This window comes from Mirounga angustirostris, unplaced genomic scaffold (genome assembly GCF_029215605.1).
Source record: "Mirounga angustirostris isolate CCGP_5_RB_7025 unplaced genomic scaffold, mMirAng1.0.hap1 SCAF_8, whole genome shotgun sequence".
Lineage (NCBI taxonomy): Eukaryota > Metazoa > Chordata > Mammalia > Carnivora > Phocidae > Mirounga > Mirounga angustirostris.
Window position 1 is genome coordinate 16,593,402 of NW_026991716.1, and position 25,273 is coordinate 16,618,674.

At 41.8% G+C, this 25,273-nt stretch overlaps 1 protein-coding gene across 1 annotated transcript in view; it reads left to right on the top strand.

Annotated features, from left to right (window-relative positions):
* ELOVL2 (ELOVL fatty acid elongase 2) overlaps window positions 1-25,273 on the top strand; it is a 75,535-nt gene that overhangs the window by 39,763 nt on the left and 10,499 nt on the right. Inside the window, exons 2-4 of the mRNA XM_045866379.3 lie at window positions 12,917-12,980; window positions 17,863-18,050; window positions 22,224-22,301. Coding sequence (XP_045722335.1) covers window positions 12,917-12,980; window positions 17,863-18,050; window positions 22,224-22,301 — 330 coding nt within the window. The remainder of the gene's footprint in view (window positions 1-12,916; window positions 12,981-17,862; window positions 18,051-22,223; window positions 22,302-25,273) is intronic.

Genomic DNA, 25,273 nt, shown 5'->3' on the forward strand with positions numbered 1-25,273 from the left:
CCCTGAGAAGTTTTTGTATGTGGCCAGGGCCTGCAGTCAGACCAGATGTCTGCCCCCAGCCCATGGCTGGGGCTGCAGTGGGACAGCGTGTGTGGTTATCTTCCCTTACCCCAGTGTAGGCGTCACTTTGGAGTGCCGCTGGGCCCTGGTGGGGCTGCTTCACACTGCCAGGTTTGTGGTCCCACTTTGGATGGGTTCTGGCCCCGGGCATATTGGAGGGGGCAGGTCCACAGGAGAATGAGTGGGTGGGGGAGGGAAATGGCACCTGCCAGCTCGTTTGTGCTTGGAGAAGTCTCCTAAAGATCCCTGCCTGTCCAGCACACACTCTGAGAGGAGAATACAAAGCTCCCTCCCATACAGCCCAGGGGTCTTCAAACTGCTGCTTCTACACTCTATCTCTGCGGGCTGTTTGTTGTGCTGTCTTTTTAAGGTTAAAAACTCAGTTTCTTCTCACTCTCTGGCTCTCCCAGAGCCAGCCTGCTGACTTAGAAGTTCCAGCTGTTAAGCCCCACTGATTGTAAGAACTCATGAAGTTAAGTCTCTCTGGTTTTCAAAGCCAAGTGTTATGGAGATTTGTCTTCCCAGTGTGGGGCCCCTGTGTCTGGGCTGCCTGGTGTGGGAGCTGCTCCTCTCCCTTCCCCATACCAGTGGTGCCCCTCCCTTTCAAGGACGGGCTCATGGGTCAGTTTTGTTCCCGACTGTGTTTCTGCCCTTCCTAATGTGGCCTGTTCTCTACGTTTAGCTGTGGAGAGTCTGTTCTGCCAGTCTTTGGGTCATTTTCTGGGTTATTTACGTGGATGTGGTTGTTTATCTACTTGTATCCATGGGATGAGGTGAGCTTAGGGTCCTTGTACTCCACCGTTTTCCCGGGAAGACCAGAATTTGGATAATCTTAACAGAGCACAAAGTTGGGGCTGAAATGAAAAAGATAAATTCAAAAAGAACAAAAGCTTAAAATCCCATTTAAGTAAAAAAAAAAAATGAGTTGCATAAGTATAGGATGGATAAGGTTTGAATTTGACAGCAATTAACATGAAAATCACCTGATAATCAGTACTGACTGATGCAGTGTGTGAATGCAATCTCATGATACCTTAATAGAAACATAATCTCATCAGAAGAGGCCACCAGTCCTTCTGCACTCTTCCCTGAGTAGGCACTTTCAGAATACCATATTCCAATACAGCAAATATAATGAAAAATACAATGGAAGTAGTGATTTCATTTCTGTCTGGAATACTGTGGATACTGTCTGAGTTTGTAGAGTTAATTACTAAATTCCTGTGAAGTGAGTGGTGATATAATTAGTATAAAATAAGTTTGAATTTCATAGGGTAGTATATGTAATAAAATACTTGGTAGATTTGTAGAAAGTAAGCAAGAACTTGGTATTTTTATAATAAAAGTGCATAAATAGTTAATTCCTTGATTATATTCCACATAAGTTTCAAGAGACCATGGTCTAAATCCTTGCTAGTCAAAGTGTGTTCTGTGGACCAGTAGCATCGACCTCACCCAGGAGTTTGGTAGAAATGCAGACGTTTGGGCCCCAACCCAGACCAAGTTAATGGAAACTTGTACTTTAGCAAGATCCTCAGGTAATTTGTATGATAATCAATAAAGAGCATGAAAAATTCTGAACCTTCAAGTGTGTTCAGTGAGAGCTTTAAAAAGCTATAAAGAGGTCACTAAATTTCTTTTATATTATCTTAAAGCACAATGCCATTCCTTGGATAGAATAATAAGAAAAATGAAGGACGGTGCAGTAGTGATGACTTGTGATTATTTCATTGTCCTTCGAGGCAGTTCCATCATTTTTACATTTTCGTATTTTTTTTTCTTTTTTTTAGCACAAATTTAAATGCCTGAGTAGTAATGAGATAATTTCTGCAATGATTAAATAACAAGATGTTTTAAAAAATGTAGAAAATATAAAATCACTAAGATCCCACAACGTATCTTGGATTTATAAAAGAGTCCACAGAACTCATGTTAAATGCAAAATAGAGTGAGTTTTATTCTATTTTAAAAATATACAGTTTTTTTTCTTTGTTTTTTGGAAGAAAGAATCATCTGAAAAAGAAACTCAAAATAAAAAATTGGGTCCCGTACACCCTGATGACATATCCGGTGTTAAGAGGGTTAAGGATCTTACGCAATGTACTGGAAACCATATCACACATAAGAAAATCTAGGTAGGAATGCAAAGTAATATGAAATGTAAGTATCAAGTGAATCCTGTAAAGATTGAGAACAATGAGAGTTTATTAATTCACTCACTAATTATTACGCAATAGCTATGTACCAGGCATTGTTCTTAGAACTGGGGATATAGTGGCCTATTGGAAGGGCCAGATAATAAACTAGCCAGTGAAAGTTTGTATAGTAAGTGCTATCCAGGAAAAATAGAGCAGGTAAGGAGATAGAGATTCTGCATCACAGATCAGGACACCACAAGGCAGACGCTTTCCTCCTCCCTTTGTAATTAAGCCCATGAGAGATGGAGCCAGGAAGCGCTGGAGGAGGAGTTTCCCTTTAACGAGACACTGAGTGAAATGAGATAAAGAGCCACGTGGGGGAAAACAGAGCGGAGCAAACAAAACTGCAGTGATCTATTCTGTTCTAAATAAACCTTTCATCTCCTTAATTGAGGGAAGCTGCCCTGCAGCCTCAGGGTTCCCCAGGACGCAGCTACAATCAACCCCTCTATTTTTGGTCTGCTTACTGTTCTGAAATGTGCTCCAGCATAGGAAACCTAAGTGGGAATCTACAAAGAGCCCTACCTCTGCCACCCCAGCTCTGAAACCTTTCACTCGGAAGGGATAAAAGACACTGGTTGTTACTGAACTTCGTGCACACTTCACACAGCAGTGCCAGTCTTGAGCTCACGGTCTCAGTTTCCAGTCTGTAAACTGGGAAAAATACGCAACTTGCAGGACTGTTGTGAAAATCCTAGATAACATATATCCCATGCCTGGCACACGAGTGTTTGGTAAACAGGTGCTGTTATCATTACTCATCGTTATGGTTCATTTATATTTCTCTTCAGTTGTGGTAACCAAATATGTCCCCCCAGATGCTTCAATACCTGACCTAGATGGTTTCAGTCTTGTGAGAATTACTCTGTAAGACAGACAATAACAATTCAGAGTTCCTCTAAATGACTGAGAATTTCCTACCTATTTTGTGTCCTCAGCCGCTCCCTTCAGAGCACCGTGCTGGGAGGTAGATGGTGAGTGGGTTTGCAAATTCATGTAAAATACGCATAAATACACCTTCTGGGAAGTCAACTGCATGAAAGCCAGAGAATTTCATATGTCTACTTCTAGCCATTCTCTAAATTTCGTTCACAAATGTAAACACATTCCGATTCTTCAGACACACGAGACACTGGCTAAGAACCATCCCTCAGGGGTCACCAAAAGAAGGGTCAACGTTAGGCAGCCATCCGGAGCCCTGGGAGCAACACAGAGGTTTCGCTGTGTGACAGTACTCCGCTTTGTGTCCCTTGTCTCTGGAAGGAGATGCCATCTCCCTGTCTCTCAGTTCTGTATAACTCAGCCTTGACCCTGAGGGTCCCAGGAAGGTTTCAGAGTTGTATCTGGTTAGTCTAAGAAGGATATATTCCTGAGCTGGTTGGATCCCATTTCCTGACCTGCCATTATCAAATGCTTTGGATTTCGTTTTCTCTGAAATCCTTTTTTTTTTTTTTTTTTTAAGGCAAAGGCTTGGATACCGTGTCTTCTTACAAACTCAGCAGTCTGTCTCACGACCGTAACGATTTTGCTCATTTTAAAAAGAAGTGAGGAAAGAGTTGGTGGTGGGAAATAACTATTCTGGTCAAATAAGTGCCCTTAAAATGTTCTATAAAACTGTATCAACAAAATAGGACAAACACCAAGATCTTGAATCACCGCATTATACGATATACTGCCCATGATTGATAAATGCTAAAACCCCCAAAATGCCTAAAACATAAAGGAAGGGACATGAAGAAGAAGGAGTGAAGGCATGAGGGAGGGAAAAGAGGAAGAAGAGGAAGGAAAGGGAAGAAGGAGCTGAGCTCCAGCCAACGTAGCTGGGAGGGGGTGGGAGTCCCAGTCAGCACTGTGCTGGCAAAAAAGTAGGTATGCTTTTCATGACTCTCCTGTTTCCAAGTACTCTCAGAAAAAGGTAGCTGAGGCCGGAGTGCCTGGCCAGCCTGTCCACCAGCACTGCGAGCTGCATGGCACAGAGCCAGGAAGACCATCTCAGCTTTGTGTAAGGAGTCAGCCCAGTGGGTTTGCCTCGGATGGGTCATCACTGCCTCCAAATGGTGGTCTTCCTAGTGGCAGTAGAACAAGGAGCGGGGGCAGGACATCACCTGGGTGTTGTGCAGCCCTGCCCCTCTGGTAGAGAGGAGCATGGTGTGAGGAGTGAGGATGGCAGGTGCAGTGCATGTCACGGGGTGGGTGGAGGCTAGCTTGCTCTGAGTTCTGGCTCGTCCATTAGAAGGATCTGTTTCTGGTGCTCTTGATGCTTTTCTGTAAATCCTTTCCGTATGGAATCATTTCCCTTGCACAAAGAACATCTTCAGTGTACATTGTAGCGCACTTCTGCTGGCTACAAACTCTCTCACTTCGGCATCATATGAAAATGGTCTTATTTCACTTTCATTTTTGGAAGATATACTGTTCGACCTTGCAGTCCCCGAGCAACCACTGATTTGCTTTCTGTCACATATATGTTTATATTTCCTAGAATTTCATGTAAATGGAAACACATAGTATGTTCTCTTAGTCTAGCTTCTTCATAATTTGAGATCCATCTGTGTTGTGTGTGCATCAATAATTCTTTTATTTTGTTGAGTAGTATTTCATTGTACAGATACGCCACAATTTATGCATTCACCTGTTGGACATTTGGAAGGTTTCCATTTTTTTAGCCATTAAAAATAAAGCTTCCATGAATATTTGTGTAAAAGTCTTTGCAAGCATACATGCTTTACTTTTTCTTGGGTAAATATACCTAGAAGTAGTATGCTGGATCATACGGTAGGTGAATGTTGATAATTTTTACCAAACTGCTAAACTGTTTTTCAATGTGGTTGCACCATTTTACATTCTTAGTAGCTGTGGTAAGCAAGTAGGGATACACAATTAAATAAAGCTCCACTTGCTTCTGATCTTTCTATCCTTCAGCCATTGTTATACACAGCCATAAATTAAAGTCATGGAATATTCCACTGGGTAGTTACCCAAAGAAAACGAAAACACTGATTCAAAAAGATATATGCACCCCTCTGCTTATTGTACCACTATTAACAGTGGCCAAGATAATGGAAGCAACCCAAGGGTCCATCAATATATGAATGGATAAAGAAGATGTGGTATATATCTACAGTGGAATACTATTCAGCCATAAAAAATGAGATCTTGCCATTTGTGACAACATGTATAGACCTAGAGGGTGTTATGCTAAGTGAAAGAAGTCTGACGGAGAAAGACAAATACCATATGATTTCACTTAGATGTGGAATCTAAAAAACAAAAGCAGAAACAGAACCACAGAGAACAAACTGATGGTTGCCAGAGGGGAGGTGGGGGAGGGGAAGGGCCAAATGGATGAAGGGGAGTAGGAGATACAAGCTTCCGGTTATGGAATGAAGAAGTCATGGGCCTGAAAGATACCACACAGGGAATCTTGTCAGTGATCCTGTAATAGCATGGATGTGTACATGTAGCATTACAATGACATTTTAATAGCACTGTATGGGGACAGATGGTAGCTACACTTGTAATGAGCACAGCATAGCTTACAGAGTTGTCAGATCACTATGTCGTATGCCTGAAACCAATGTAACATTGTGTGTCACTTGTACTTCAATAAAATAAATAAAGCCCTGGAACATGGACTTTACTATGTGGGCAAGGGGAAATCCCTGAAGTTGTTCTAGAAGTGGAGATGGAGAATTGTTTGGCAGAGAATTATGTGGCCTGGGGAACTTGGATCACAGTCTGGAGGGGAAGCCATGGCCATGGATGGGCGTTTTCCTTGGTTCCTAGGATTTCCTGTGTAGAGCTGCACAGCCACGGGATGGCTAGTGTGGGGCCCTCTGAAGTATGGGGTTCAGGACAGCATTCCTCTTGCCGAGGTGTAAGGGCAATTCTGTTGCCCTCTTCTAATCTGTCCAAATAACCATCTTTAAAAACCACCTTAAGCCCCCCTCCTGCAGGGTCCTCTGTCACTGTGGCAGTTCTGTGTATCTCTTCCTACTCAGTTGTTTGCTGTTTGCCTTTCTCTGTATGTGTCACTTTCGCAATCTGTAAGCTTCTGAGTCCTTTTTGTCCTATGTCTGACAAAGTGTTAGTACATAATGGCTGTTCAAAAATGTTGGCTGAGTGAGCAAAGTGTGCTGCGTGTAGTGTAGTTTGTTGATTTTTCTTAGCTCTTGGGCTCTGGTGTTCGTCTTAGGAAATCACCCAGCATGCTTTTCCCATAGAACCGAGTGTGCAGCTATGAATTCATTACCCGTGCTGCTCTCTCCCACGCTGTGCCAAGCGTTCATCTTAGTTGACTAATGCTACCCAACCTCTGTACTTGACGTTTTACTAATCCGGGGTAAATTTTCATTTGTTCTTCTGATTTCCTCTCATTACCTCATCAACGTCTTTTTAGATTGCATCCTTACTAACTGTATTAAATAACTGAGAAATAGAGAGTTCATTTTTATTCAAGTTTCTGATTTTCCCAATATTGGCTTTATTTCCATCTGTCTTATGGGTCAGTAGAGACCCTGGCTGTAAACATTCCCCAAGTGAGTCCTGTCTCAATCTATTTGTACGTGCTGATTATTCCTGAAATGCTTTTTTTTTTAAATTTTACTTTATTATGTTAGTCACCCTACAGTACATTATTAGTTTTTGAGGGTAGTGATCCACGATTCACTGTTTTCGTATAACACCCAGTGCTCCATGCAGTACGTGCCCTCCTTAATACCCATCACTGGGCTAACCCATCCCCCATCCCCCTCCCCTCTAAAACCCTCAGTTTGTTTCCCGGAGTCCATAGTCTCTCATGGTTCGTCTCCCACTCCTATTTCCCCCCCTTCATTTTTCCCTTCCTTCTCCTAGTGTTCTCCATGTTATTCCTTATGTTCCACAAATAAGTGAAACCATATGATAATGGACTGTCTGCTTGACTTCACTTTGAAATGCTCTTTCTTCCCTTCTCCAGCGAGAAGGTGTCCTAGCATCTTTCAGAACTCAGCAGCAGCAGCATCTCTTCCTGGAAGGCTTCTCTTTTTAAGAGACCTGTATTAAATTTCCTAACTCTATGTTTTTTGTTCGTTTCAGGAGTACAACATAATAATTCATTATTTATACATATATATAATAAAATGATCACAATAAGTCTGATTAACATACATAGTTACAAATTTTTATTCATTTTACATAGAAGTTTGTACCCACTTTGTCCACCCCCATACCACTGCTTCTGGTAACCACCAATCTGTTCTTTGTACCTATGAATTTGGGATTTTGGTTTTTGTGTTTTTAGATTCTACACTTAAGTGAGATCAGAAAGTATGTCTTGCTCTCTTTATTTCACTTAGCATAATGCCCTCAAGGTCCACCCATGTTGTCACAAATGGCAAGATTTCCTTCCTTTTTATGGCTGAATATTTTCTTCCTCTCTGTTCTTATAGTACATCCTTGAAGCTTCTCTCATATTTAAGCCATTAATATTGTAATTATTGATTTACTTGTCAGTATCCTGTGTAAAGACGAGTACCATGTCTCATTTGACTTCGTATTTCAGCATCTAACATAGTGTTGGCACATACTAATGTTCAGATAATTGGTTAATGAATCAATACATTAATGACTGAAAGACTGGAATGTCCCTTCTATTTTATTTATTGAAGTATAATTTAGATACAATGTTATATGAGTGTGCAATGTATTGATTCAATTCTATACATTACTCAGTGCTAACCATGATAAATGTAGTCACCATCTGTCACCATACAACGTTACTACAATATTATTGACTGTATTCCCTATGCCGTACTTTTCATCCCTGTGACTTATTTCTTCTTTTTTTCTTTTTTTTTTTATTCTTATGTTAATCCCCATACATTACATCATTAGTTCTAGATGAAGTGTTCCATGATTCATTGTTTGTGCATAACACCCGGTGCTCCATGCAGAACGTGCCCTCCTCAATACCCACCACCAGGCCAACCCATCCTCCCACCCCCCTCCCCTCTAGAACCCTCAGTTTGTTTTTCAGAGTCCATCGTCTCTCATGGTTCGTCTCCCCCTCCGATTTCCCCCGCTTCATTCTTCCCCTCCCGCTACCTTCTTCTTCTTTTTTTTCTTAACATATATTGCATTATTTGTTTCAGAGGTACAGATCTGAGATTCAACAGTCTTGCACAATTCACAGCGCTTACCAGAGCACATACCCTCCCCAGTGTCTATCACCCAGTCACCCCATCCCTCCCACCCCACCCCCCACTCCAACAACACTCAGTTTGTTTCCTGTGATTAAGAATTCCTCGTATCAGTGAGATCATATGATACATGTCTTTCTCTCTTTGACTCCTGTGACTTATTTCTTTTATAACTGGGAGTTTGTACCTCTTAAATCCTGTTTATTTTGCCCATCCCCCCACCTGCCTTCCCTCTGACAACCACCAGTTCTCTGTATTTAAGAAGTCCATTTTCTTTTTTTGTTTTGTGTTTTAGATTCCACATACAAGTGAAATTATATGGTATTTGTCTTTCTCTGTCAGACTTCTTTCACTTAGCATAATACCCTCTAGGTCAATCCATGTTGTCGCAGATGACACGATCTCTCTGTTTTATGGCTGCATAATAATCCATCTTATTGATCCACTCATGTGTTGATGAACAGTTGGGTTGCTTCCATAACTTGGCTATTGTAAATAATAGTGCAATAAACATAGGGGTGCATGTATCTTTTCAAATTAGTGTTTTTGTTTTCTTTGGGTAAATGCCCAGTAATGGGATTACTGGATCCTATGGTATTTCAGTTTTAACTTCGGGGGGAACCTCCATACTGTTTTTCACAGTCGTTGCACCAATTTAATTTCCCATGAACAGTGCATGAGGGTTCCCTTTTCTCCACATCCTTACCAACACTTGTTATTTCTTGTCTTTTTGATAGTAGCCATCTGACGAGTGTGAGGTGGTATCTCCTTATGTTTTCGGTTGGTTTTCTCTGACAGTGATGTTGAACATCTTTTCATGTGTCTTTTGGCCATCTGTCTATCTTCTTTGGAATAATGTCTATTGACATCCTCTGCCCATTTTTAAATTGGAGTATTTGTTTTTGGGTAGGGAGTTGTGTGAATTCTTCATATATTTTGGATATTAACTCCTTACTAGATATTTCATTTGAAAATATCTTCTCCCATTCAGTAGATTGTCTTTTTGTTTTGTTGGTTTCTTTTGCTGTGCAGAATCTTTTTATTTTAGTATAGTCCCAGTAGTTTAGTTTTGCTTTGTTTCCCTTGCCTAAGGAGACCAATCCATAAATATATTGCTAAGGGCAATGCCCAAGAGATTACTGCCTATGTTTTCTTCTAGAAGTTTTATGATTTCAGGTCTCACATTTAGGTCTTTAATCCATTTTGAGTTTAGTTTTGTGTATGATGTAAGGATGTGGTCCACTTTTACCCTTTTGCATATAGTTGTCCATTTTTCCCAGCAGCATTTATTGAAAAGACTGTCTTTTCCCATTGTACATTCTTGCCTCTTTTGTCATAGATTAATTGGCCATATAGGTTTGGGTTTATTTCTGGGCTCTATTCTGTTCCATTGATCTGAGTCTGTTTTCATGCCAGTACTGTACTGTTTTGATTACTATAGCTTTGTAGTATGTCTTGAAATTTGGAACTGTGATACCTCTAGCTTTGTTATTTTTTTTTTTTTAATTTTATTTACTTTTGAGAGAGAGAGAATGACAGAATGAGAGGGGCGAGGGTCAGAGGGAGAAGCAGACTCCCCGCCGAGCAGGAAGCCCGATGTGAAACTCAATCCTGGGACTCCAGGACCATGACCCGAGCCGAAGGCAGTCGCCTAACCAGCTGAGCCACCCAGGCGCCCTCTAGCTTTGTTCTTAAAATTACTTTGGCTGTTTGAGGTCTTTTGTGGTTCCATACAAATTTCAGTATTTATTCTATTTCTGTGAAAAACACTATAGGTATTTTGATAGTGATTGCATTGATCAATAGATTGCTCTGGGTAGTATAGACATTTTAACAATATTAATTCTCGTAATCCACGAGCATGGTGTATCTTTTCATTTGTTTGTGTCACCAGTTTATCAGTGTCTTACCAACTTTCATCAGTTGTCTTAAAGTTTTCGGAGTATAGGTCTTTTCACCTCCTTGGTTAAATTTATTTCTAGGTATTTTATTCTTTTTGGTGCAACTGTAAATGGGATTGTTTTTTAGATTTCTGTTATTAGTGTATAGAAATGCAACAGATTTTTATATGTTAATTTTGTATCTTGCAACTTTACTGGATTTATTTATCCATTTTAATGGATTTTGGTGGAGTCTTTAGGATTTTCCATCTGTAGCATCATGTCATCCGCAAACAGTGACAGTTTTACTTCTTCCTTACCAATTTGGATGCCTTTTGCTTCTTTTTCTTGCCTGATTCCTGCAGCTACAACTTCATAGAACCATACTGAATAAATGTGGTGAGAGTGCACATCTTTGTCTTGTTCCTGATCTTAGAGGAAAAGCTTTCAGCTTTTCACTGCCAAGTATGATGTTAGCTCCTAGGGGGTTTTTCAGATACAGCCCCTATTATGTTAAGGTATGGACCCTCTGAACCCACTTTGTTGAGAGTTTTCTTCATGAATGGATGTTGTATTTTGTCAAATGCTTTTTTGGCACCTATTTATTCTTCCTCTTGTTAATGTGATATATCAGATTGATTTGCAAATATTGAACCACCCGTGCATCTCCGGAGTAAACCCCACTTAATCCTTTTTAATGTGTCGTTGGAATTGATTGCTAATATTCTGTTGAGGATTTTTGTGTCTATGTTCATCAGAGATACTGGCCTCTGGGGGTTTTTTGTTGTTGTTGTTGTGTTATTTTGTTTTGTTTTTATAGTGTCCTCTGGTTTTGTTTCCAGGGTAATGGTGTGGAATGCCCTTTGTTATTCAGTTTTTCCACTCTGCTCTCTCTCCATATCTACCCCTCTCTTTTATTTCTGGTCTTCCACTGTGACTAAATTTCTGCAATATTATAGAACTAATACAAGCTTTGTAACCTTTAGTTAGAGTTTTCTTAGACCTACAGATGTGAGAAAATGGATTTTGGACCATAGCAAACAGACTGAAAAAGTTTAAACATGTGTGGGTGGATGTGGCAATGAAAGGAAGATTTCATTGGTAATTTGTTATGAGGGTGGGTTCATCAGTGAGGTTAACATTCTTTGCTCAAGAATGAGAGGCCTCAGGATTGATCTGCTCTTTTCTAATGGCAACACAAATCTTACTCTGTCACACTGACATGTGAGATAGGTGACCTTTCTCAAGTCTAGAGGTCTCCCCAAGATGTCCTTCATAGAAACCAAAACACTGTATAAAAACTTCCAAGCTTGGTTTAGCCCAGATACTTTTTATAGAGCTACAACTAAATGATAAAGGTCCTAATACGTGGCCAGCAGGTGTAGGTGCTAACAAATGTCAGCCACTAATCCTCATCTACTCTCCCAAGCTTCCTAAAGTCCCCAAAGATCTAAGTTTCCTTGAAATTTTCTCAGGATCAAAGTCACAAACAAGAAAATAGGTCTAAATGGGGGCACCTGAGTGGCTCAGTCATTAAGCGTCTGCCTTCGGCTCAGGTCATGATCCCGGGATCCTGGGATCGAGCGCCACATCGGGCTCCCTGCTCAGTGGGAAGCCTGCTTCTCCCTCTCCCATTCCCCCTGCTTGTGTTCCCTCTCTTGCTGTCTCTGTCAAATAAATAAAATCTTAAGAAAAAAAAAAATAGGTCTAAATGGTAGGTGCCAATCACCAAAAGTACAGATCTTCTTTTCAGATGCCAGTAACTTAATTCTCCTCTTTGGCACTTATACTTTCTTTGAAAATGAGATGCTTTGTTGACTGCACTCCCACTGTTGATTATACAGAATGTTCTAGATGAACGTCCTGGGGGCTGTCACACTCAGCTCACCAATCCACTGGCCCCAAACTCCTCTTCAACGATCCCTTTCCTAGGAACACTGCAACCATAAGATTCTTAGCAGAAATTCTCCTATTCCAACCCGAATCCACTTAAAGTGGCAGTAATAATCTGATATACCCTAGTGACACTGTTTACTGTGATATTAAATACATATTCATGTATAGAAAAGGTTTTGAAAACGAAATATGAAGGTTATGAAGAAAATAGCTATAGTGCTTAATTTCCTTATTTGAAAAATAAGTCCCCTTTAAAGCTTTAGAGTCAGCTTTGTAAAATACAACTCAGCTGAATTTTCATTTAACAATTACATTATATTCTGTAGGTATAGACCCTCCCTGTTGTTTGCACACAACTTCTGTTAATTGCAACAATAGACGTTGCTTATGGGAAAGCTTATGCCCCTAAGCATTTTAGGGGGAAATGAAATTAAGGTCAATAACCCTTCAGTGTTTAAATGTACCAAGCCTGTTTTCCAGAACTCCTGTTGCCTAAGGAAAGGAAAAAGAAATTCTTTCCAAATCCACACAAGCTCGTGAAGGGTGAGGCTGCATTTAACTCGTCCATTTTCCTGAAGTCTTTACAGCCGAAATCCCTGAAGCTAGGACTGGGAGATTCTGGCCGCTGTTCTGTTGGTAGTGGTCTGTTTTGAGAGTTTCCCAAGAAAACCCCACTTCAGTCATTTTTTCCTTATCTTTTCAGGAGCATCTAAAGGCCTTTGATGATGAAATCAGTGCTTTTTTGGACAATATGTTTGGACCTCGAGGTAAGTAAGCGACTCGAGAACTTCACGTGGAAGAGGGTTTCGTCACTTCTGGTGTTTTTAAACAGGATGGTGCTCAACATTTAGAGATTTAACTTCCCTCGCCTTTGATATCCTTCTCCCAGAACATCCAGAAAGCCTCCGTTCTCCTGCTCAGCCTTCCTTGGGATGAAAGTCCTGGGGCCGCAAGCAGGGACGGAGCGCGGTGCGGTGCTCTGCTTCGGTGCCTCGCCGGCTACCCACGCAGTCGCCGCTGTCCTGCCCTCCGCGACTTCCTCTCCTCTCGCCGCCGCCCACTCACCGCCCACCTTCCGCACCTGCGCAGTCAGCCGTGGTCTCTGCGATTGCGGTCTCAGCGGCGCGCTCTCGCTCGGCCCCGGCTGTGGCTGGAGCGCCTGCGCGCCTGCGCACTCGACCGTCCCTGTCACCTCAGTCTCGCGGTGGGGCACCGTCCCTCCAGCGCCTCTCAGGGCGCCGGGGACACCTTAGTCACACTACACAGCTTGCAGATGAATGGGTATTTCCCAGACAACATGCTTTGTTTCACTTGAGCCCTGCTGGTTCACAGACTGGAAAATCTGTGGTTCTCTACAGGTTATTTCCCCAGCGCTGTTGGGAAGGGGTGGAGGGAAAGGAGGTTTTCCGGTCTTTCAAAAATCTTTAAATAGAGTCATGTAGAGATTATTTAGACCACTTCAGTCTGTACATAGGCTTTACAAGCTATCCTAAATGAATGACTGTTTGTATAATTTTAATATAATGATACTGTGATTGTATAGAGCTTTAAAAAAAAAAGATTTTAAGTAATCCCTACATCCAACATGGGGATCGACCTCACAACCCCGAGATCAAGAGTCACCCGCTCCACTAACTGAGCCAGCCAGGTGCCCCTGTATGGAGCTTTTAAAAATTTTCACGCAGCCTTTTCCCCCCCATTTTATCTTTGACAATCCTGTGGGGTAGGCAGGGCAGGATATCTGTATCTGATAAGCTTTAATGACTGATCTCTGCCTCACAGTTCTCGCGGGTGGGAAGGAGAACGGTTCCCACAGAGGGCACAGTGCTCTCCCTTGGGCATGCGGTGTTTCTTGGTGTCTGTGGCTTTCTATTTGACACTGCCACTGGAGAGTGAAACAGCGGTCTCTCTGACCTGAGTTCACACTGAGCTTTGTGTTTACTAAGATCACCATGATCTGGAATTCTGTGGGTGGGGGTCACGGAAGGATAGGCTTGCAGTAGTTCACTCAGCTCTGGTCTGTTTTATGGAAAGTTCTTTTGTAGCGAGGAGACTGTAAGATTGACTGTTGACAACCGGATCAGGTGACCTCCACAATGACAGGGAATCTAGCATCTGGGCCATCAAGAATCTGTCTTCCTTTACTAAAAGTGGCACAAGCTTAAGTTGACTGGCAGGCCACCTCGTAGGCTTCTGGGTGTCCCCTCGTCTCTTCCGTATTTACTTATTCCATATTATCATCAAGGGATATTGTTGGAGGCAGATATCTGACACAGATGTACAGCTAACACTTATGTCCCAAAGATAATCTTATTACAAGTATTTGTTTCTATCTTTTGGTTGGGACAGTTATTCTCCTTGACAAATGTGAACATTTACAGGACCATGACAAAAGAAAACAACTTTCAGGTGCTGTATTAGTTTTATAATATGTGCTTGACTCATTGTGCCAGTTGATCTATATTTAATGACTCAGAACTAAGTGGATGCATAAGTGAGAGTAGAAGTAGAAGGCCTGGGCCCTCTCTCACAGAGCATATACTGTGGGGCGGGGGCGGTCAAACCACCCCATCTGAAACAACTGGAAAGCAAGAAAGTAAACCATGTGTACTGGTTTTCTAGGGCCACAGTAACAAAGTACCACAAGCTACATGGCTTAAAGCAACAGTGATTATTCTCTCACAGTTCTGGAGGCTGTAAGTCTGAAATCAGGGTGTTAGAAGGGCTGTGTTCCCTCTGCGGTTCTAGGGTACAGTCTGTTCCCTGCCTCTCTCCCAGCTTCTGGTGGTGTCAGGAATCTTTGGCATTGCTTGGCTTGGAGATGCCTCTCCTCAGTCTCTGCCTTCCTCTTCACACGGCTTCTCCTCCCTGTGTCCCTATGTCCAAATCTCCCCTTGTTATATAGGGCACCAGTCACTGGACTAGAGCCCACCTGATCTAGTATGACATCATCTGAACTTGGTCATACCTGCAAAGACCCTATTTCCAAATAAGGTCACAGTCACACAGGTCTCAGGAGTTAGGACTTGAACATATCTTCTGGGGGACAGAGTTCAATCCATAACACTGTAACAGGAGGTAGGGTAGCAGTTTAGGGCAAATATTTAACTTTTTTATTCTCTGTGCCTCAATTTTTCTCAGGCCTTAACTGGGGATAATAATGTCACCTATATGGTGGATGTGTCTATTACCTTGACTGTGGTGATGGCATCGTGGGTGTTTGCTTAAGTCCAAACACATCAGATTGTACACATTAAATATGTGCAGGTATATCAATTATACCTCAGTAAAACTGTTAGAAATATCATCTATATCATTAGATTGCTCTGAGAATTAAATACATGAATGCATGTAAAAGGCTTAGTGCTCTGTAAATGTTAGTTGTAATAACAGTTACAGCCATAATAATAATTCTAAAATGAGACTTGTGGGATACCTGGGTGGCTCAGTCGGTTAAGCGTCTGCCTTCGGCTCAGGTCATGATCCCAGGGCCCTGGGATCGAGTCCCGCATCGGGCTCCTTGCTCCGTGAGGAGCCTACTTCTCCCTGAGCGTGCCACTCCTCCTGCTTGTCTCCACACCCCCCCTTTCTCTCTGACAAATAAAATCTTAAAAAAAAAATAAAATGGGCGCCTGGGTGGCTCAGTTGTTGGGCGTCTGCCTTCGGCTCAGGTCATGGTCCCAGGGTCCTGGGATCGAGACCCGCATCGGGCTCCCTGCTCCGTGGAGAGCCTGCATCTCCCTCTCCTGCTCCCCGTGCTTGTGTTCCCTCTCTCGCTGTGTCCCTCTCTGTCAAATAAATAAAATCTTTTAAAAAAATAAAAAAAATAAAAAAAAATGAGAATTGTTATGCAGATGAGCTGTAGTTATGAAAGAGCACTAGGAAACGGCTCCTTTCAAAAGGCAGGATGTTTTTCGGGTCTTGAGAGGCTGCGTAGGATTTAGATATGGAGGTGGACATTAGGAAGTGGCAGGCACATACCACAGACTTTTATGACTAGTGATTACCAGCTAGTTCTATGAAAGTTAATCTGTTAGTCACATGGATGCTGAGATGAGCCCCTTTCCTACTTCTTATCTCTGTCACAACCAGAGGGGTTTCCAGAACAGGAGATGGGACAGTGAGGGCTTGAGAAGGCACTTTCTTTGGTACTGTGTATCCGGTGGGGTGGAGTAAGGGAAGCTGGGATGCGCAGGGTAGGTAGAGTGGAGCAGAAAGAGGGGCAGAGATGTGGGAAAAGCCGAGACAGGAAGAAAAGGGCATGATCTGCTGGAGAAATCTGTTCCTTCCAACTCCATTTACAGAGATTAAAAACAGCATACTATTTTTTTAAACTAATTTATTTGTCAGAGAGAGAGCGAGCACAAGCAGGGGGGAGGGGCAGAGGGAGAGGGAGAAGCAGACTCCCTGCAGAGCAGGGAACCCGCTGTGGGGCTCTATCCCAGGACCCGGGATCATGACCTGAGCTGAAGGCAGACGCTTAACTGAGCCACCCAGGCATCCCACAGCATTCTATTTTTTATAATTGTGGGCCAAGTTATTTTCTTTATGTAAACAACGAAAAAGAGCAGAATAGAGAACTAAGATCATTTTGTGCCTATAGTTCTTTTCAGATGTTACTAATTATATTATAGAACTATTCTGTGTATTTTATTTAGATTTTTACATTTTCACTCTCCAGACTAAGGAACACTTGGTGTATCTTGGTCCTTCCTCCTGGCTGTTTATACTTCTAGTCCATGGTCAGGTTTAGGTCCTCGGTTGTATTCTCTGCCCACACGTCTGAATCATCAGCTCCAACACTTTGCCTTGGCTGTCTTGAGCTTCCCCCTGCTTGCTGTGCAGTCCCACGGCTCTGGCTCGGCTGAACTCTAAGCTCAGCCTGGTTTACCGCATAGTGGTTGTCTGTGAGCTCCGCAGAGTGTGGGTTTTATGAAGGTGGTATACACTATCCATACCCCTTCTCTCCTGCCTGCTCCAAACTTCCCCAAAGGAGGCAGCAGCAGGTGTAATGGGCTGGGCATCAGACGGGAATTCAGATCCCGACTCTGCTGTCCACTATTGTGTGGTCTTGGCAAGTTACTGTGGCTTTCTGAGCTGGTTTTCACCCACAAAATGACATAGGAATACTTCCTATTTATTGAGTTAGAGTAAATATCGTTAACTGTTCCAACGAAGACACTAGAACTACTACCTCCCACCTTAATTACTTGTCCCTGTCACTCCGTGTTCAGCCTAAGCTCTGCTTGCTCCACGAAACCTTCCTTAACTACTCCCACCCCCATGGGGTGGTTCTTCTGAACTGTAACCCAAATCCAGCTTAGTCAATGCCGGACTCTTGCTTGTTGTATTGGGTATGTACAAATAAAATATACGTGACAGTAGGCCTTAAAAGTTCTCATCAAAGAAAAAACATTTTTGTGACTAAGGTGATGGATGTTAACTAGACCTACTGTGGTGATCGTTTTGCAGTGTATTTGCAAATACTGAATCATGCCATACACCTGAAACTCATATGTTGTATGTCAGGCATACCCCCATTAAAAAAACCAAAAAAATCCAAAAAAGTTGTAAATATATGTGATAAAATTTTATAACTAAACAGAAGTGCTACTTTTCAGGATTCTCACTGTATATGTTTCTTTTCAGATTTTCGAGTCAGAGGATGGTTCATGTTGGACTCCTACCTTCCCACCTTTTTTCTTACTGTCCTGTATCTGCTTTCCATATGGCTGGGTAACAAATACATGAAGAACAGACCTGCTCTTTCCCTCAGGGGCATCCTCACCTTGTACAATCTCGGAATCACACTTCTCTCCGTATATATGCTGGTCGAGGTAAGTGTTTGCGTCGCAGAGCTGGTGGCTGGGGAGGCGGTGCGTGGGCGAGCAGAGCTGGTGGCTGGGGAGGCGGCGCGTGGGCGAGCAGAGCTGGTGGCTGGGGAGGGGGCGCGCGGGCGAACAGAGCTGGTCTGCCACAGCGGTCCACGCTCGGTCTCAGTACTGCTCTTTAGATCTCAAGAACTGTTCCAGTGTTTGCTCTTACTTCTTCTGAAAGTCTTGGAAATCTTTGTTTCTCACTTGAATTTTTCTCATCCCTTTAGTCCTTAGTCTTTCACTGTAATTTTAAATCACAATTTCGATCTGAATGGGCCTTTAAAGCTCCAATGTTCTGATTTTCTCCTTTTAAAGATCAAAAGGTACATGATTTGCCAGAGAATAGATCGCTATTGAATGACTGACATTTTTAAGTTGATTTAATATTGAATGCGGTTGGTTTGAAATACAAATACATAGGCCCTTCGAGACCGCTGCCCACATCTTTGGGGCCCCTGTGACAGCGAAAGCGGTGGTGGGGCTGTTTCTAGGATGACCGTGGAGGCCGGGCCAAAGTTCCAGCCCAGCTCTGGCTGCCCCCATTACATCACGCATTGCCCATTCCTTTGCAACGTGCCAAACCCAAGTAATTCTGCAAGTAGAAGAAAAAGTAACAGTTGCCCTGCCTGTGAACCAAAGGCTGTTGCAGTCCACTGCAAAGGAGAATCCAAAAGTGCCAAATTAAACCTGCTCCAGCGAGCAGCCTCGGGGAGGGAAGACAAAAACATGAGCAAACGCGAGGGAACAGGATAAAGTCATTCGTGCTCGGTTATAAATGTCTTATGGCACAACTGTAGTTGCCTTCCTGGTCCTCGGATTCTAAAAGAACATAAATCCTTGCCTAACGTCTGGATCCTCCCCAGAGTTTAATCTGTGCCTTGTATGCACCATTCTGAGTACGGTTCCTAACCGTTACTTTCCATGCCTACCGCCCTGTGATTGGAGGACTGGCAATGGACTCTGGGGTCAGGAAAGCCAATCTGCAATCCTCTCACATCAATTCTCCTAATGTCCCTCACTCTGAAAGGGGAATCTCCAGTTAGCTTTGCAAGTAGGCAAGTTTCCCTTCACTAGGTGAGCTTGCAAGATCTAGCAGTTGACAGGATTCGTTTCTCTGGGAAGAACCAAAGGGAAAGATTCTCTTCCTTGGGATTGTTTCCAGAAGCAACACCCGTGTCAGAAGGGGCAGCCTGAACGTCTGACTACACCAGAAGCTCTAGCACCTGCTGGAGTCAGAAGGCCCGAATTCGGGAGCCACTGTTGCTCTCGCTATGATTCGAGAGCAGTTACTTAGGCTCTCTGACCCTTAGGCAACTTACCTTTAAAATGGAGATCCGGTACTTGTCCTTCTTAACTCATGGGGGAGCTGTAAGGATTAATCCGTTCTGTTTGGCCAACATTCTGTGAGCACCTCTTCAGTGCTGTGAATTGTACTAATAAGCCAAGGACATAGGAAGATGAGTAACACGTGACTTCTGGACTTGAAAATCTCACAGACTAGTACACGGTAGGAGTTAGTAAATATGAAAATGCTGTATAAATTTTTTTTTTTAAAGATTTTATTTATTTGACAGAGAGAGAGATAGCGAGAGCAGGAACACAAGCAGGGGGAGTGGGAGAGGGAGAAGCAGGCTTCCCGCCGAGCAGGGAGCCCGATGTGGGACTCGATCCCGGGACCCCGGGATCACGACCTGAGCCGAAGGCAGACGCTTAACGACTGAGCCACCCAGGCGCCCCGAAAATGCTGTATAAATATTAAAGTGCATAATACTCACCATTAAAGGAACAGGAACAATAGGTTAGTGTTTGAACAAGTAAATGGTTTCTGCTCCTTTTTAGGGAGGACATCTGCCCTGAGCCCATTCCCTGCTATGAATTTTATCTATTGCTTATCCACTGTTGCTCCTCTCAGGCTTCTGTACCTCGTGGTTCAAAATCGCTACTATTGATTGCCTCCTAGTCTCCTGAGACTGTAGCCTCCTCCAGGGCAGGCATAAGGTCTTGGACAATTTTGGGGTATGTTTAATAGCCACTAGTTGAGTGATAGGTTGATTTAACCTTGCTAATTTTTAGGCCCAGTTCAGACGTTTGCATAGGCCAGGAAGTTACCGCTAAAATTGTTAACGTTCTTTCAACAAATATGTGTGGATTTCCTACACTGTGTCAGATTCTCTTCTAGATTCTACGGCACAGGCTTTCCCTTGTACAACAGTGAGTGGTGGGCTGGTGGTGAGGCAGGAAGGCCTCTCTGAGCATGTGATATTTGAGCAGAAACTGAATGATGAAAATCAAGCATATGAAGATTTGGGGAGAGTGTGTTTATGCAGAAGGAGCAGCAAACATAAAGGCCTTGAGGCAGGAACAAACTCGGGGTGTTTAAAGACCATAAAAAGAAGCAGTGCAGCTAGAACACCCTGGACAGAGGAGGGAACGATCCAGAATGAGGTGGAGAGGTGGCAGATTCATAGAGGGTCTTGGAAAGTATTTGCCTTTTATTCTGAATAAAATGGCAAGCCACTAGAGGATTTTCATTCTCTCTTTCTCCCTTTCTTTATTCTTTTTTTTAAAAAGCCTGCAGTGGGGAGGAGCAGCTGGAGAGAGAGAATCTCAAGCAGACTCCCTGTTGAGCGCAGAGCCTGACAGCAGGCCTCCATCCCACCACCCTGATGAGATCATGACCTGAGCTGAAATCAAGAGTTGGCCGCTTAACTGACTGAGCCACGCAGGAGCTCCAGCTGCTTAATTCTATTTAGATTTTAAATTGTCAGGTAGTTTTAAACAATCTAAATGGTTTTTTTTAGTAGTTCAGCTGTTTCTAGTGTTCAGTTTTAACACCCCATCCCTGCCTACTCTATGTATTTCAACAGAGCTATACCTTTACACATCTCTGTTAAGCAGCCATAAATAGTAGGCCTTTGCTTAGTTTATGTAATATGTTAACTAATCGTGGTGATCATTTCACAATATACACAATGTATCAAATATTCAAAGGCCTTGTCAGACTTGTCAGATGTATAGGTTTCTTTTCATATCCAGAGATATTTTTCATTCAGCAATTGTAAATGACTACCTGCTCCATGTTACTGAAGTTGGAAAGGTTAAAAATTTTCTCATAAGAAAAAATTTCCCCTAAATAAAATTCAGTGAAGGGGGAAAATGCCTTATGTACATGCTTTATATTCTAGAATTTTAAGTTTTTGCAGTAATGGCAGGAAAGAAAAGACAGAACTTCTTTGGCAGAATTTTCCACAAAGAATTTTAAAAGTTCATTTTCTCATATTTATTGAGTGCCTTCAATGTGCTGGGCATTGGGCAAGGAACCGTGGATTCAAAGATGAGCAAAAAAGGCACAAACCTTTATAGAGCCTTTTGTTTTTTCAACATGATGAGGGCTATAGATATTAATCATTTATAATCACACAAATGATTGATTACCAAGGGGCATAAATACAATGAAGAAAATGACTTAAGAACCTTTGAGCCCTAGTTTTCATGTCTGTAAAATGGTAATAAATACGTACTTCATAAAATTATGGAGATGATCAATTAAGGTAAGCCAGTACAAAGTATTAAATAATTAAATATTAAATAATTATTGAATAATACTGGGTGGCTCTTGATTTTGGCTCAGGTCATAATCTCAGGGTCATGAGATCAAGTCCCATGTCAGGCTCTGTGCTCAGCAGAGAGCCTGCTTGAGATTCTCTCTCTCTGCCCCTTCCCCCACTCTCTCTCTCTCTCTCTCTCAAATAAGTAAATAAATCTTTAAAGAAAATTTTTAGGCTCTTCTCAGTTGTTTGCACGTAATTCTACATTTCACCTATAGAAACATAGGACTTGATGATTCCTTACATGAAATATTTTGTTACTCAAATAGTAGCCAAATTCTGTTCCTTTGGGCCACTGTAAAGGATAGAAGTAAATTATACCAAATCAGGAATACAACCATTGGTATCTCTTCAACAGCAAGAATGAAATCCTTTGATCACATGACGTAGAGGACAGGATTGAGAAATTCAAGTGCAGGGTTGTTCCTACTCAGACCTTAAAGAGACACCAATCAGAAACATGAATAGGAAATTCCATTCTTTCCAAATTTTAGTGTTAACTTTTCCTCCTTTGTTTCTTTGGCAGCTTATTCTCTCCAGTTGGGAAGGAGGCTACAACTTACAGTGTCAAGATCTCGCCAGTGCCGGGGAAGCTGATGTCCGGGTGAGTCCTGAGAAGCTGATTGACCCTCTGCAACCATTTCTCTTTGAAAAGGAGAGGAGGTTTTCTCCTTCCAGATATGAGGATGGGGCTGGGATTACATAAGAAAGGGAGTCCTCCTGTTCTAATAGAAATGCTTGGTAACAAAAATGTTTTCCAAATGTCCAACAAGGGGGGACTGACTGAATGAACCATGGCACATCCAGGAATGGATCCCTTTGCAAAATGGAAGGAGGAAGATCTCTATACTTACTGTTAGAGCCATTTTGGGGACATTCTCTAAAAAAAACCAACTTGCAGACTGTTTATAGTATAGTACAAGAAGTGATAGGAATGTGTGTGTGTGTGTTTTTGAAAAGAAACAGTGGCAGAATAAACCAAAACCTAACAAAGTGGTCTCCTTTTGGGTGAAGGAACTAGGCAGAGGGGGATAGGGATGGAAGCTGGGCTTCTCTGAATGTACCTTGTGTCATATTTGATTTTGAAACCATTAAGTATTTTACATAATCTGAAACAAAATTAAGTTTAAAAAGAAAGGTAGCCTTCCTCCCAAAACTTGGAAACTAAAATAAATAAATACACCCATATATTAAGTTGGTGACATAACCACCTATAGAATTATTTCAAGGGACTTAAAAACACAGTGTTTTGACTGAAATTCCCTAGGGGGATATATCTTAACAGTATTCTGTAATTTTTTTGGTTTCTATTAATAAAAATATTAGTATTGCTTTTTGGAGACTGTTATAGGTACACTGTAGAATAAAGTAAGTACATAATAATATCATTACAACTAGTATTTTAAACATAGTTTAACTTTTTTATTAGTATCTCTTTTCTAACATTAATCATAGATTCAAATAGGAAATACCAGAATTAACATTATTCTAAAAACAAATGTGTTTTTTAGCTCTTATCTCCAGCAAAGGCCTAGTTAGTCTCTGACAACCCAGTGCAGTGAGCAATGAATACCCAGATTGCGCTTTCTAAATATAATTTTCCACCAGAAGGGATTAGGGTTCTTAGAGAATTGGCCAATTCCTGGTTTGGGGTGGGAAAAGTGCATAAGCAGAATCCAGGACATCTTGTGACAGAAAGCAAGCAAGCTGTCCAGGACTACTCTGGTCATTATGAAAAGATCTAGGAGCCACCTTGAAGGGGACTCCCAGTGCTCAAGATGGGACAATTCAAAAGATTACTGATGAAACATATTACATTTATTTAAAAACCATGAGCTTAAAATGATACCAAAAAACACATTGTTGACGTCTGAAGGTTGCTAGAACACCAACTCATTCTAGGGAAGAAAAGTTAAAGGGAAAGAAACATTTATCTTTGCTTTTCAAATGTGAATTTCCAAATAGAGAAGAACTCTTTCTCTAGAGAAAAATGCATAACAAGAGAATTAGAAAATCACCCTCTTGCAAGTCCTAGTGAAATGATGGATCTGTTCAGCAGTCATCCATAAGTGATAAAACTGTTGGGTAAAAAAAAGGTGAATGGAAAAACTTCATAATGGGGGCACCTGGGTGGCTCAGTTGGTTAAGTGTCTGCCTTTGGCTTAGGTCATGATCCCAAGGTCCTGGGGTCCAGCCCTGCATCAGGCGCCCTGCTCAGTGGGGCGCCTGCTCTCAAATATATAAAGAAAAGGAAAGGAAGGAAAGAAAGAAACTTCATAATGATTGGACTAGGCTGTTAATGTCTGAACTCTGTCCATGAATGTCGGTGAGACACCCTGAAATTCTGTGCCTCCCGGTATGATGCATCAGGAAGTACACAGAACCACCAGAGAAGTACTCCTGCCCAAACCCCTAAATCTCAGTCTATCAAGCCTCTAAGTCTAATTGCTAGTTATAGAAAATGTGGGGGATAGAGAAACAAGTTAAATAACACTAGGAATCCATAGTAGTAGGAATTCTAACAGCTGATCTAGTGTTTGGGAGGAAAAGACCTGGAAAAAGGAAAGGGGACTGTTACTGATCAGGAGACCGGAGAACCATATCACATCAGTGCAAGGTGGACCTTGTTTGCATCCGGATTTACATCAATTATAAAAAAAACATTTTTTTTAAGATTTTATTTATTTATTTGAGAGAGAGAATGAGATAGAGAGAGCATGAGAGGGGGGAGGGTCAGAGGGAGAAGCAGGCTCCCCGCTGAGCAGGGAGCCCAATGCGGGACTCGATCCAGGGACCCCAGGATCATGACCTGAGCCGAAGGCAGTGGCTTAACCAACTGAGCCACCCAGGCGCCCTATAAAAAAACATTTTTGAGACAGATTTGAACACAGAGGAGGCTATTAGTAGATATTAAGGAGCCATTAATTTTATTAGCTGATGACATGGTGGTTATGTTGAAAGAAAAAAAAGTGTTAGTTTTTATAGATAAAATGATAGCTTGCATTTGCTTATAATATGCTATACCCCCCTAAAAATGTTTAGAAATAGAATTGATTCAACAAATTGAATCATACTGAAAACTTTGAAGCTTAGTGATAGATACACAGGTTCTATAATTTATACTTACTCTCCTTACATTTATGGATGTTTAACAATTTCCATATCAAAAATCCTGCTTATTACATAATAGAAACCTTTTCTTTAAAATCTTTAATATTAAGATGTACATGTTTGAATCCTCTTTTTAAAAAACATCTTCAAAGCTATAATACAAAATAAGGTATATAGATTTCTCTACACCCATTTTTTTTGCATCCATTTTATTTCTAATTTATTTCTATCACAGACCAGCACGTTTCAATTCTCTAAGGGTTGTTGTTTTACATTTATATTTGGGTTAATGTCTGTGAAGTTTAATTATATCCTTAAACATTAGGGTGGAAGCCACCACACCTTATTGTGTTCTTGGGAAGCAGACAATAGAGCATGATGTTCTAACTTCAAAGTTTCTGTTACACACACTCTCCTCATATGTTTCAATGTTAGCGCTAAAACCACAGCGCAGTTCAAGTATTC